At 37.8% G+C, this 15,538-nt stretch overlaps 1 protein-coding gene across 2 annotated transcripts in view; it reads right to left on the bottom strand.

Annotated features, from left to right (window-relative positions):
• Positions 1-15,538, bottom strand: part of CD109 (CD109 molecule) — a 173,936-nt gene that overhangs the window by 119,621 nt on the left and 38,777 nt on the right. For both annotated transcript variants that reach the window (XM_072642620.1, XM_072642621.1), the window contains exons 3-5: positions 9,045-9,073; positions 4,468-4,698; positions 3,154-3,279 (exon numbers count right to left, since the gene is read on the bottom strand). In XM_072642620.1, coding sequence (XP_072498721.1) covers positions 3,154-3,279; positions 4,468-4,698; positions 9,045-9,073 — 386 coding nt within the window. The remainder of the gene's footprint in view (positions 1-3,153; positions 3,280-4,467; positions 4,699-9,044; positions 9,074-15,538) is intronic.

The raw sequence follows: 15,538 nt of genomic DNA, 5'->3' as shown, positions 1-15,538 counted from the left end.
TGCCTTCAATAAATTCAAGTCACAAAAGTTAGATGATCCATCTCCTAGAGAACTGAAAGAACAATCAAATGTAATTAGTGAGCTAAAGGGAGGATTTATGACCATTTAGAAAAGGAAGTAGTAGTCACTAAAGGGATAGCTAGGTGATGCAGTGGATAGAATGGGCCTGGAGTCAGGAAGACTCGTCTCCCTGAGTTCAAATCTGTCTTCAGACACTTATTAGCTGTGTCACCCTAGGCAAGTCTTAGTCTTTTCAATTTGAAAAATGAGTAATTTGGAATATATGATCCTCAAGGTCCCTCTCAAGTCTAAATTCAATGACTGTATTATTATACCTTCAAACTATGATACTGTGAGCTTGGGAGTAATTACAGTTTGGGCATAGAAGATTTATGGTTCTATCTCACCCAGTGTCTAACACTGTTTGCCTCAGTTTCCTCATCTGCAAAATGAACTGGACAAGTAAATGGCAAAGCATTCCAGCATCTTTGCCAAGACAACCCCAAACAGTATCACAAAGAGTTGGACACAACTGAAATATGACTAAGCAACCATAAAAGTCATTTAAAGCAAGTATGGCTTTGTTAAGAACAAGCCATGCCAAATAACCTAACATTCTTTGTTCACAAGACTACTAGACTGGTAGATCAAAGGAATACCACAAATGTCATATATCTAAATTTCAGAAATATATGACAAAGTCTTTCATATAATCCTTATAGAAATAAATGATAGAAAATAATATGGTTAGATAGCTTTAGAACTTAGTGAATGACCAAACTACAAGAGCAGTCATTAATGGGTCATGTCGATCTAAAGGAGGTCTTCCTTGATTTGAATGCCCTAATATGTGTCCTTGGCCCTGTGCTGTTCAACATTTTTAATTAATAACTTGGACACAGGCATTGGTGGAAAACTTATCAAATTTGCAGATAACACAAAACTTGGAGGTATAGCTAATACAATGAATACATGACAGAATTGAGAGCAACAGGCTAGAATTCAGCAATGTAACATGACAGTCAAGAAAGTGAATGTAACCCTAAATTACATGGGAAAAGAGAGGCACAGTATTCAGAAGGACGGGGATAATAATTCCATGGTAGTCTGCTCTGCCCATACCTCAAGTGGAATACTGTATTCAGTTCTAGACTCCATATTTTTGAAAGACCATTAACAAAGAGAAGCAAGCTCAGAAAGGAGCAGACAGGAGGCTGAGAAATCTACAGACCAGGCCATATGATGACTGAGAGAAGGAACTAGGGACTTTTAGTCTATGGAAGAGAATACTAAGAGAGGACATGATACCTTCAAACATCTTAAGGGTTAGCTTAATAAAAAAAGAAATTGCACTTGTTCTGGTCATATCCAAGGAGATAAAGGAAGGAGCAGTGGGTAGACACTAAACAGAGGCAGATTTTAAGCTCAATGTGACAAAAAAACTGCCTAACAGTTATCTATCTTATCTATCCAGAAGTGAAATAGGATGTCTCAGCAGGGAGTGGATTCCCCATTACAGGAGGTGTTCAAGCTGAGGTAAATGACCACTTCCAGGGACAGTGTACAAGAGATTCCTGTTCAGGTTACAGTTGGACTAAATGACCTCTGAAATGGAGAAGGCAAGAGTGAAGGAGTATAGTGAATTAAACACCTACTAGATTCCAGACGCTGTGCTAAAAACGTTACAAATCTTATCTCATTTGACAACCCTGGAGGAAGGTGCTATTATTTTCTCCATTTTACAGATTAAGAAACTAAAGAAGGCAGAGGTTAAGTGGCTTTCCCATAGTCACTAGGAACGTCCAGCAAATAAGTGAGGCCAGTGTTAAACTCAGGTCTTTCTGACTCCATGTCCAACACTCTATCCACTGTGCCATCTAGCTAGCTGCCTGGAGGCACAAAAGTTACAAGGATCCCAGACTTTGAGTTGGAAGAGATCTTAGTGGACATATAGCCCAACTCCCTCTTTTTACACCTGAGGAAACTGAGGCCTAGAAAGGCACACTGACTCGACCAGAATTATATAGGTTGTAAGGAAAGATTCTCTGATTCCAAATTAAGTGTTCTTTCCTTTACACCAAAGACCCGGACTTGAATTTTGGCTTTGCTACTCATGACCTTTACATATAAAGTATCTGGGCCTTAGTTTCCTCAATTAAAAAAAATGAGGAAGTTGGAATATTTGATCCTAAAGGTCCCTTCCAAGGCTACATCCAATAATTGTATTATACCTCCCAACTCTGATGTGTGTGTGTGTTCATCTTTCGTTGCCAAAGAGACCATGCCATCAGAGAAATAATGACATGACTTGCACTTGACTTTGTTTTGAGTGAGGGAGGCCTCTGCAGGTCACCAGCCTCACTTCTCCTCCAGAGCCATCTGAATCTAGTGAGCAGATATTCATCAGGATGACTGGAGATGACCCAGGATGAGGCAATTGGGGTTAAGTGACTTGCCCAAGATCACACAGCTAGTGAGTGTCAAGTGTCTGAGGTGAGATTTGAACTCAAGTCCTCCTGACTCCTGCACTGGTGCTCTATCCACTGCACCACCTAGCTGCCCCTATCCAGCTCTGATACTGCGAGCTTGGAAGTAGTGACAGTTTGGGTAAATAAGGTTTATAGTTCTGTCTCACCCAGTGCCTAGCATTCTACAACACAGCTCACAGCAGACAATTAATTAACATTGGTAGAATTGAATTGCTGAATGTTGCTTTTTAGACAACTAATTTTTTTAAGTTAACAAAGCTATATTAGTACAAGATTTGTGTCAGCCAGACAGTATCAATAAACGCAAGCCATAATAAGATCCCAAACTTCTATAACCATATATTCTCAATTCCTTAATTGCTATATGTTTTACTAATCATATAAGCAGAGAGATTATTTAGTCCTCACTGTACACTGATCTCCAGAATTACTGTAAAAAGTGATAAAATACAAATGGAAGATATAATGATGATTTGACCAGATTTATGAAATGTAATCAGTCAAAAGTGAAACATCTAAAATTGTCTAGCTGTTTGTTTTCACCTGTTCCTTCCCATAAATGAAAAGACTGTCATCGTGCAGATGATGGTTGAGGAAATTTTGCCCCTTCAAATACACTGTCATCCTTGGACATGTTTCTTCAAAAGGTCAAAATTGTACTTACATTCACTCGTGCTTGAATAGACCAGTCACCAAGTATTGGATTTGAAGATAACTGAAATGTTTTGGAAATAACTCCAAGGTCACCTTGTTCTTCCGACCACTGTTGGATCAAGTTTGATTTGGGATCCTATAATTAAAAAAATGATATGTCAGTTATTTTAAAGATGACAAAGACATTTCTGGGAAGAGGAGGAGAGTTAAAATTGCACCTTCTTCTACTGTAAATGTGGAAGGAACGAACATTAATTAAGTGCCTATAGCTGCCAGGCATTGCGCTCAGCACTTTACAAATATTACCTTGTTTGATCTTCACAATAACTGTGGGTAGGTGGGTCCTATTATTTACTCATTTTACAGTTGGGGAAATTGAGGCAGGAAGAGGTTAAGTGACTTTCCTGAGGTCACACAATTAGTAAGTGGCTAAGGCTAAATTTGAGTTCATGTCTTCCTAACTCCATGCCCAGTACTCTATCACCTGCTTAACCTAGCTATTTAGTGATGACTAGTGACATTGCAGAGTAGTTAAGTGGTGCAAGGGATAGGCTTGGAATCAGGAAAACTCATCTTTGTGAGTTCAAATCCAGACTCAGGCACATAGAGCTGTGTGACTCTTGGCAGGTCACTTAACCCTGTATGCCTTAGTTCCTCATCTATAAAAATCAGCTGGAGAAGGAATTCGCATACCACTCCAATACCTTTGCCAAGAAAACCTCAAAATGGGGTCACAGAGAATCAGACACAACTGAATCTCAGAACTTCTCTTTACACCTGTCTACCAGCAACTCACCTCCATAGGATGGCAGAAAGTCATCTGTCATGTCTTGAAAGAAAATCTCTCTCCCTTCTCCCTCCTGCTGTCTCATCTCCAGCTGTGTCTAGCAACCACATCTCACCTTCCCCATCACCTCTTGAAAAGACTGGATTTTGCCTTTCTTTGGATCTCTAGTGCTTAGCCCAGTGCCTGGCACATAGTAGGCAATTCACTTGAATCGTTGACAAGTTGATTTGGTTCTACAGATAGCAAGCAGAGTAAAAAGTAAACGAAACCAAAACATCCTACTGTTAAAAGTAATGAGTCACATTTCTATAGTGCTTAAGGCTTATAAAGTCTTTTCCTCTTAAGAATTTAGAAGACAGAGGTAAGTCAACTGGGATAGAGAAAAGTTAAGTGACTTTCAAGGTCAATCATAAGAAGTGAATCTTGATCTCAGTTCTCCTGAGGTATTCTATCCACTTTTCTCATCTGTTAATAGCTTCCCTTCAAATACAAAACTAAGAACTGGAGCTTACTGCCATGTTCCCAAATGGTGCTTACCTTAATTAGAATGTCTGCAGCAGTTTTATATGGCTTGAGGTCAGGGTAGAGAGTGACAACACGAAATTTCACCTCTTGGTTTGGTTTGTAAAGGAACTTGTCTGTTTGAATGAAGACAGATAATCTCTTGGACTCAAAGGTCAAGAGGGTTTTATCAGAAAACAAAGTCTGATTCTGCACATGTCCAGTGACATGTAATTCATACAATTCATTGGGACTATTCAAGGGTAGCTGGAAAAAAAAAAGGCAGATCATTGTTACAAGGTCAGACCAAATCAAGTACTCTTTTCAAACTCAGAGGTGCTTTTAAATCATATAAAAGAACAGAAAGTTAACTACATACTTTGGTCTAATTATGAGACATATTCTAAAATTAAATTACCTTAAAAGGAAAAAATAAGCAAGTTATATGTGATAAATATATAATTTCCAAGGCAACCCTATTTTCTGTTCTTTGTATATGGAAATATTCACATTTGTTGATGATTTTCTCATAATAACAAAAAATTCTAATTTTTAAAAGAAAGGGAAAACTTTGCATGTATGTGTATACTGAAAAATAACATCAATTATAATGTACACTTATTTTACATAAACCAGATTTGGGGAACAAATCCAATTTCTGTTTGGACCTATATTGTAGATGTTAACAGAGGTAATTCCAAACTTTTAAAAACCTCTTCATCCAAGATAACTCCAAATTCATAATAGTGATTTTTTATTTTCTCACTGACTCATTCTATGTTTTCCTCTTTTGTAGTCACCTCACTCTTCAAATCACGAGTTCCTAAACAAATGCATGAGAATGATCTCCAGCGTAAAGCAGCTGTCACTTTCAATTCCAAGAGTTAATTTATCCTAACAAAAAACTGATGATACTTGATGTTCCCACTGATTTCCCCTTACCATATCTTTTCTTGAAGAGTTTTAACTACTCAGTGGCAGGCAGTCTTGCAGAGGATTTGATCTTCTGCCTATAAGAGGAGCCTATCTCATCTCTTTTTCCTCCTCTGAAATGTACTATATTTTCCTTAGCAAGAGATAAGCTCTGCTGCTCCATGACTCCTGAACAGCATAAACTATTCAGACATTTGTTAACTGACTAAGATAATAATTAGGCTCAGGAGCACTGACTCTGAATTTCTATGCATTCTGTCCTATTTTTGCTTTCAATTTAACTCCTTCAGGGCAGTCTCAAAATGAGTCTGCTAATGGACAAACATGGGAGCACAGATGAGAATATGGAATAATGCCAGAAACTAACCCCATTAAGGGGCAAATATCTCATGGTTTTGTCTTCTCAAGTAATATTTAAGTCCTCAGATGCCTTTCATTCATTTAATTTACTGCATTTAAATTTATTTAAATTACTGCAGAAATTTAATAACCATCGTAACACTTTTATATACTCCAGCATCCAACATGTCATATAAAATTATTATCATTTAATCAAATTTATAAATACTTAAATATTCAATCATTTTATTTTTAGTTTGCTGATAAGGGCAAAAGGCAAAACAGGAAAAAAAACAACCTCTCAAGACAGAACAAGGGAACATGACAACAGTTTCTAAAGAAACAAAAAATTATTGTGATACATTTACAATCAACTTTTTTAAAAATTCTAATTGAAGAAAAATAAATCTGGATTTTCAAAGCTACTTGGTTTTTTTCCAAAGGGAAAATGAGAAAGAAAAATCCCAAGACAATATTCATTGGTGTAAAACAACAACATCCTTTCACTTTTTTGGCTTCCTTCTTAAAGCAAAGAACACTCTAACGTATCAAAAGTAGAAACAAAGAGCAGAGTTGCCCAGATAGTTTTCCCCAACTCTATCTAACAGCGTGCTTTCATCATTTCCATTGACCATGGAGTATAAAACGAAATAAGGCACAGACCAACAGAGCTTTGTCACTGGTCAGGATGACCAGCCATGAATGACTCAGCTATTCTCAGCAATACAGTGATCCAAGATAATTCCAAAGGACTTATAATGAAAAATGCTGTCCCTCCCCAGAGAAAGAACTGTTGCTGTCTGAATACAGACTGAAGCATACTTTTTTTACTTTATTTTTCTTGAATATTTTTTGTCTGTTTCCTTTCACAACACGACTATCATGAATATGTCTTGCATGACTACACATGTATAACCTATATGGAACTGCTTGCTTTCTCAATGCGGAGCGGAGGTTAGAGGGAGGAAGAAAGAGAATTTGGAACTCACAGTTTTAAAAACGAATGTTAAAAATTTTTTTTACATGTAACTGGAGAAAAACAAAATGCTAATTAAAAGCTTTTTAAAAAAAGGTAATTCACTGGTCATAGCAAATACTCTTTTCCAACAACACAAAAGGTTACTGACTACACATGGACATCACCAAATGGTCAGTATCAGTCACCTTCTGACAGGTGAAAGACTCAGAGTACAGAATGTCTCACACACACACACACACACACACACACAGTGTACAAAACACATGAATGCTTTTTGGAATGTATGGAAATGTATTTTGTTTGACTATAAATGTTTGCAACAGAATTTTTGGTTTTCTTTCAGTCTCAATGAAGGAAAGGGGCAAGGGGAGAAAAGGCAGATTTTGCTAACTGAAGAAAAATTTCATTTAAAAAAAGAATTATTCTATTTTTAAAAAGTCTTCCAAGATCTTGGAGATTTCCTTCATCTTTCGTTGCTGAAGAAGACCATGCCATGAGAGAAATAATGACATGTCTTGCAATTGACTTTGTTTTGAGTGAGAGAGGGCTGTGCAGGTCACCAGCCTCACTTCTCCTCCAGATCTGTCTGAATCCAGGGACCAGATATTCATCAGGATGACTGGAGATGACCCAGGATGAGGCAACTGGGGTTAAGTGACTTGTCCAAGGTCACACAGCTAGTGAGTGTCAAGTGTCTGAGGTGAGATTTGAACTCAGGTCCTCCTGACTCCTGCACTGGTCCTCTATCCACTGCACTACCTAGCTGCCCTACCAAAAAAAAAACAGTATATTCTGATGGTGTTGGTTATCTTTCATTTTCAAAAAGACCCAAGAACATGGAGAGCGATATCTTGACTTATGCATGAATTGAATTTTAGTGAGACAGTGTTGCACAAAGTCATCAGCCTCACTGTCATCCAGGGTCCACAGGCAGGACAAAAGTCAGGAGCAGGGATACAGTGGATAACCTTGGCATCTTCAACACCCTGACCAAGTTCTAAGTGCTCCACAGAGCTGGCTTCAGCCACCTCTATAGCCACTGAAAACAATTATCCTCATCTGCTCCTTCTGCCAGGAGAAGTCTTCATATACTTGGAGTAGACATCCCCCTAACTCACCAACAGATTTAAAACCCATCAGTTCCCCTCAACCTGGTTTAACCTTTCTGCTGAGATGGTTTTACCAGGGTATGGCCACTGATGATAACACCAGTCACAGAGAAAATACATTAACCCACATAAACAAACCTTACCTTTAACAATTCCTGTGACCCCCAAGGTTTACACATTTTTCCTTCCTTCCTTCTGCCACAGAATGTCACTGATTAGCTGTCTACCTAGCCTATAATACTATTAAAAACCCCAAGTTCCCAGAGCCTGATGGAATCTCCTTAGAGATTTCCCTAGAGCTAATAAACTCCTTTCTCCCCCATGGGTCCTTTATTTATGTGATGCCCAATCTGACCCACAGTCTTGCTCTCTACTTGAGATCCTTCTCAGATCTGTTGAGGTCTCATGTTGGAGGCTGGAATTCCCATAATAACATTAAAAGATAAAGTATTAAAGCATTTTGGGAACCTTAGTAAAATTTCAACTACGATTACAATCCTTCACTTCATAACAATCAATTCATAACAGTTTATTAATGTCTTAGCCTCTTTTAGATTTTAAGCCCCAGCAGGTCAGAGATTAGGGCTCATCTAATCTTCATATCTCCTTCAGTGTTCTAGCTCAGGGAAATATATAGATACATTTTTAAATGTTTATTGCTGTTATAGACCTATAGCACTCTAACATTTGCAAACCACTTTCCTCATACAACCCAAAAACTTCATACAACCACATTTTCCATGGGAGGAAACTGAGTCTTAGAGAGGGTAAATAAATTGCTAACTAGCAGAAAATAACATAGCTGGTGGTTTCAGAGGTATCCCCACTTTACAGCTGGGAAAATTAAGATGTGGTACGTGACTCACTGAAAGTCACTAGCTAGCAAACAGAAGAGCCAGGACTGAAGCTCACACATATAAGCTCCAAACCTAATGTTCTTTCTACTGGGCCATACAGACTATTAACAAAGTTTTCTATTTATAAATATGCCATAAAACACGAATGAAGTAGAAGGTTGAGCAAGACACTCATTTTCTGGAACACTATGATTCCCTCAGGCTAAGGGAGGGAAATCTCTGCTATGACAATGAAAATATTAAGCCATAGTCCCCGGGGAAATGTGAGTCATAAATTATCTGAATTCTGTGCAATATGAAAACCATGATAAAAATAGGTTAATTTAATGAAAAAGGCAAAAAAATTACATTTTCTCATTGTAACCCTTTCAAATAGAACACAGAACATATACTTACTGCTGGAAGAACAAGAGTCCCAAATGAACCTAGGTGGGAAACAATAAGAAAAAGAATCAACCTGAACAACTTGTTAAATAAACATTTCTTTTTCTCAGAATTGCTCTCTTATTTTTGGTTTTAATTACAAACTTTTTTTAAATGGCTTACAATCATCCCAAATCATTTGCTTAATCAAAACCAAATTCATTTAATTAAGTCACACATGACTTATAAAATTAACACTTGCCTAAACCCAAAAATAAATTAGATGAGTCTCAAATAAATAATTAAAAACTTATCTGCTTCTATAAATACTTACATATGCACGTTTAAAGAAGCTCTTTTAGTAGTAACAAAGAATTGGAAACTGACAGGGTGTCATCAAACAGAGAATGACTGAACAAGTTATGGTATATGAATGTGATGAAAACATGAGAAATGATGAATTAGCAGTCTCAGAGAAATCTGGGATGACTTATATGGACTGATGTAAAGTGAAGTGAGCAGAAGTCATATATAAAGACAAAAAGCGCTGAAAGATTTGCCCTGCTCAACGAAATGGCCAACCGAGATTGCAGAGTACTTATGATTAAACATGGTACCCTCCTACGGAGAAAAAGGTGATGGATCCAGAGTACATGTGGAGACTCTTTTTTTGACAGGTCCAATGTGAGACCCTGCTTTGCTTTGATATGATTTACATATTTGTAAAAGTGGGGGGGTTGTGTCTCTTTGTTTCTCAGTGGGAAAAGGGAAAAGCATGGATTGGCGAAAGAAAAGATAGATTTGTATTAATTGAAAAATAGTTATTTTTTTAAAAAGCTTTGCTTCTGTCTTTTCTATTTCCTTTCAATCGATTTCCATGGAAATGTATTTTTAAGGGGAGCACACAGAGGGAAAAATTTCAGTATCCCTGCTAGATTTTTTTATCTTATTGACAAGAAATGGAAAACAGTAGTTTTGACAGACTGAAATCCTAGAAATCCAAACTGTCCCGCTAACAAAATCCTACCCGTTAGCTTCCTTCTTTCCCACTCATCTGTATGTTCTCATAGGCGACCTATCAACCTCCAATTTACCTCATTCTTATCAGCCACACAGACTTCAGAATAATCTCATCTTCACCTCTAACTTTCTGTATTCCCATTCTGATATACCTCAATCCAAAACATCCTCCAATTTCCCCCACTTAACCCTCTTCTAGTCCACCATGCCCTGTGAAAATCCTGCTGCTTTATAAACAAGCCTTTCTACATCTCCAAAAACCCTTTTTTAGTGTAGGGAACTCTGGGTAAGGAACTCCTCCTACCAAAGCAGATCAACAACTGCCTTCCAACTTGCAGGCATACCTCATTTTATTGTGTTCTGCAGATACTGTGTTTTTTACAAATTGAAAGTTAATGGTAACCCTGCATCGAGAAAATATCAGTGCCATTTTTCCAACAGCATGTGATTACATTATGTCTCTATATCACATTTTGGTAATTCTCACACAATATTTCAGACTTTTTCATTATTATTATATCTGTTAGGATAATCAGAGATCTTTGATGTTACTCCTGTAATTGGTAGGCCCCTGCCCAAGCTCCACTTAAGGGTTATCTTCTGGACCCTCCTTGTTTAAGAATGATTATCAATAGTAACTGTTGCTGTTTCCCTCCCAGCCTGATGTCTTTCTTTTTCTTTGCCTCATTAAAGGGGCCATGCCCTGGCTACTTCTTCAACAGATCTATTCAATGAATGGGCCTTACCTCACCCTAAGTGAGTACCTGCAAAGACCTTGGCCTAAAGAGCCCAAGGTCTCCCAATGCATCCTGGGTCATCTCCAGTCATCCTGATGAATATCTGGTCACTGGATTCAGATAACTCTGGAGGAGAAATGAGGCTGGTGACCTGCACAGCCCTCCCTCACTCAAAACAAAGTCAAGTGCAAGTCATGTCATCATTTCTCTGACAGCATGGTCTTATATGGCAACGAAGGACGAACATCACCTTCTTTCTAATTTCAGTAGGTTGCCACAAACTCAACTAGTCATCCATGTCTGAAACCATGATGTTCTCCTTGATCCTTCCTCTTTCTTGGTAGCTCACCTCCAATCATTGCCAAAGACTGTCAGATCTACCTCTCCTATATCTCTCTCAGCCAGTTCCTCTACTCTGTTTCCACTGATACCATACTAACACACTAACACAAACCTCTCATTACCAGACACTTGAACTACTGAAATAGCCTTCTAACCCACCATACTACCTCCAGTCTCTGCCATCCTTCAATCCACACCCCACACCAATGTCATATAATTTTCCTTGTGCATAGATGTGATTGATCACTTTTCTGCTCAAAACTCTTCAAAGGTTTCCTGATGACTACTAATTAGATTTCAGATTTCTTAGCCCAGCACTTAAGACCCTCCACAATCAGGAGCAACTCTACCTTGTCTTACAAGACCCTCTTAACATTCCAACTAAATTGGATCTCTCACTGTCCCCTGTGCATATCCCACAGCTTCCTGCCTCTTGGTTCTTGCTTATGTTATTCTTTGTACCCTATGTTCACCTTCCCAATCTATACCTATTGAAACCTTATCTATTCGTCAAGATCCAGCTCAAATGCTGGATCCCCTAATTCCACACAAAACCCCCCATGAAAATTATCATTTCCTAAATAACATTTTGTACTTCCCTACTGCATTTATCGTGTTCCTGTTGCTCCAAAAGTTATCCCCCAACAGAACTTAACACTTTGCACATATTAAGCACTCAATTCAACATTTATGAAGCACTTAAACGTACAAAGGAATTAATAAATCAATGGATAACTGCTTCCTGCTTTACTTAATTGGGTAGCAATAGACATAAGCTTCATGGTGTATTATTTTTATACTATGCTCAGTGTCCAGAAACACACTACTTTGCACAGAGTATGTACTTAATAAAGATTGACTACATAAAAACATCAAGCAACTCCCTCCAAAACATTTCTTTGAAAATGCCCCATGAAGTCAGGATGAAAAATGCTATCCACAACCAGAAAAAGAACTGATGGAGCCTGAATGCAGATCAAAGAATATTATTTTTCACTTTAGTTTTTCATGTTTGTTTTTCTTTTTTGATCTGTCTTCTTTCATAACATGACTAATATGGAAATACAGTTTGCATGATCACATATGTATAATCTACATCAAATTGCTTACCGTCTCAGGGAAGGAGGTGGAGGAGAAGGATGGAGAGAATTTGGAATTCAAAATTTTAAAAAATGAATGTTAAAAATTGTCTTCACATGTAATTATGAAAAAAAATTAAATATTATTTATTTAAAATGTCCCATGACAATGTCTTCTCAAAAAAACCTTTCTACTTTAAAGTCTCATGATCTTAAGGAAGCGTTCCTTCATGTTTTGATTTGTGACATATAAGGCAAGTCGTATTTTTCATATAATCTTTGAACAGCTTTATACAATACTGCACAGAGCTATATCATACTAAATACAACCTGATGTGATTATTTACTGTATTTCTCTGCTGAATCAATACATATATTCCTCAAAATGTCTCCCCCATTAGAATATGAGCTCATGGCTTTGCTCATTTTTAGGTTTCTAGAGTTTAGCATTGTGCCTGGCACACAGCAAGTACTTAATAAATGTCTGTTGGCTGACTGATTTGTGACCATTTTCTATAATTAAAAAAGTAAGCAGAGTCTCCCTCCCCCACTATGCTAATGGGAAAAACAGATTTAACTGCTCAGACTGCAACTTATAGGGATGTAAGCTACTATACTATGGTTAACTATGTACATACTTTGTCATAAGTTCCCTGAAGTCATTAATCATTTTTTAGTCATCTGGCTATCCGCCACATTATCTATTCTAATGCCTTGTACATAATAAGCAGTCAATTCAGTTCCACAAACATTTATTAAGCTTCTACGGAGTCCAAAGCAATAATGAATAAATGAACAGGTAGCAATTTTATGTTTTATTGCAGTAGCCCTGGATGGAGGAAATAGCTATACATTTTAAAAGGCCTGAATTTTATTCTTGTTTAATAATAGAAGCGCAACAACTTAAGGTTTTGTTGTTGGCATGTGGGTCACATGTCAATAACCAACAAAATTAGAAGACTGTACTTCTGGTGACCATTATGTTCTCAACCCAAGAGCCTAGCCAGTAGCTCTAATTCTCATTAGAGACTAAAAGCGCATCAAAATGGTGTCTATTCAGCCAGATCATTTTCAAACATTAACCAGTTGTCAAAGAGTGAGCCAAGCACTCCAGTTGGCAAGAGACACAGGGATAAGTTGGCAGGATCAAGATGACAACAACCTCCAAAGATTCTGTAACTAAGAGAAGCTGCTTGTGAATAAATTCATGAATTTCTTAAGTTCAGAGCTCTGTTTATCTGAATTTCTCTTGAGAAGTATATTTGTATTACTTATGAAACAAAACAAAGTGATTTATGTAGGGCCAATTCCAATCGACTGTTTAATGATGAAATGAAGATTACTGGAACTGAGGCCAAATTGAGATTGACATTTCCTTCCCTTTGGCAACTGTATGGGCAGTTTCATTCAGAAAATATTGGTAAGGAAATTCTCTTAGATCATTAGCTAAATACTATTTTTTTTCAAAGAGTACCTTTTAAAATAGTTAAAAGTTTGAGGAACTGAGACTAATTGTTCAGAGAAATCCTCTCGGTCTCTACATTACACAAAAACTGTATTATGTAGTCTAGAAGCAGCTCATTAATTGCTCAAACCAGAGTACAGATTCATTCAAGAAACTTAGTTTAAAGGAATGAAAGGCATTCATTACTTGATCACTACTTCAGTACTCCAAGGACCCCTGTGTTCACCCATATGGGTACTTGCTACCCAGGGTGCAGAAAGCAATCCTTCTATACCTTAGTGGATGGCATTCATAAGCTACTGTGGAGAGATAAGTTCTTTACCTACTGGCCAACCCTCCAGCCATGAGCTTCTCAGCACTTAGCTAGAAGGTTTCTTAGACAACAGACATCCAATCCATCACTGACCCCATTCTCAGTCCATGTGGCATGGTAAAATCTGCCAGAACTTACATGACTGGCCTTGCTTTTGAGAAGCCAGGGTTACTTCCATACCACAATGAAGTATTAAGAGCATGACTTCAGTGAAGGAATTCTATAATAATTTACCAAAATCTGTCTTGAATACCTACTATGCATAAAGCATAGCTCTCATTATAAGAAATAAACATGCATGAATTTTTTTAAACACATAGGTAGATCTATAGATTAAGTGGGCAAGTCATCTAATCCCAACTGATCATAACAGGTATCAGGCACAAGTAGGGCAAGGCTAGAAGAATTAGGCAAATAGAAAAGATCAAAGCAGGCAATGAGTCCAGATTCCAGGTCATCAAACAAGAACTGAGAGATCAAGCAGGTATAAGGAAGTATCAGATCAGAACTATGGATTACAAACAGAAGTCATGACACATCTGTGTTTCCTCCTCATCTCTGCTTCCTTCACAGTTCAGCTCAGGAGCTACCATCTACAGGAAACCTTTCTTGATTTCCCTTGATCTCTTCCCCCTTCTTCTCCTCCAGTTATTAGAGCTCTCATCCTCCTGAAATCACTTTGTATTTACTAATTTGGCATACCTTTGCATTTCAGCCAATAATGAAACTGAACAGGTGAGCAGAGTTTCCTCTCTTCTCTCGAGGAATTTGTGTTTCTTGGACAAAAGGTGGAATGAAGTACTTGACTGTACAGGCTTGGGAGATCTGATTCATGATGGTGTTAGTGTATTAGTGATAAATAAGAGTGGATAGCTCCAGCTGATATAACAAAAAGATAAATTCAGAGCATCAAGTTAAGTCACAAAAACGGCTAGGTCTTTGGAATGCTCTGCTTTCCTTGACCCCTCTCCACTCAGAAATTGTGCAACAATCAGCCTGCCTGCCCATCTTAGCTCTCATTCCCTTTCACTCTAGTCATCCTGGTATAGTTGGATTTACATTTTCTCTTTCTCAGCTTGGATACTACCTTCCCATACAGAGGCCCAGAGTGGTGAGAGCAGTCTCTGGACATAACAAGCCCAGGGCTTTAAATGCAAATAAGTCCTCAACTACCTGTTGTGTGGATTCCTTCTCTGTAATATGTCCACTTACTCTATCTATGCCTGACTCTAATTTCCTACAAGGCTTTCTGGATTTATCTTGCCAAAAAAAAAACCCCAGCACTATCCCCTGATGAGTCATTGGAAGCAGAAATATCTCTACTTGCCCTGAGTTCAGTTACTAAAAAATGAAATGAAAATTAAAGAAAAACCTTAAAAAAAGAAACCCACAAAAGCATACATATAAAAGTTTTTAAGTGATTTTTAAAAATTCAAAAATAATTATAGGAGGGGCCACAGATGGTTCTCCTTGGTTTAACTGACTATGGGATCAGGACAGCTAGGTGATGCAGTGGACAGAGCAGCAGTGTAGGGGTCAGGAGGACCTGAGTTCAAATCTCACCTCAGACA

This window comes from Notamacropus eugenii, chromosome 2, assembly GCF_028372415.1.
Source record: "Notamacropus eugenii isolate mMacEug1 chromosome 2, mMacEug1.pri_v2, whole genome shotgun sequence".
Lineage (NCBI taxonomy): Eukaryota > Metazoa > Chordata > Mammalia > Diprotodontia > Macropodidae > Notamacropus > Notamacropus eugenii.
This window is presented reverse-complemented; position numbering and strand designations above follow the sequence as displayed.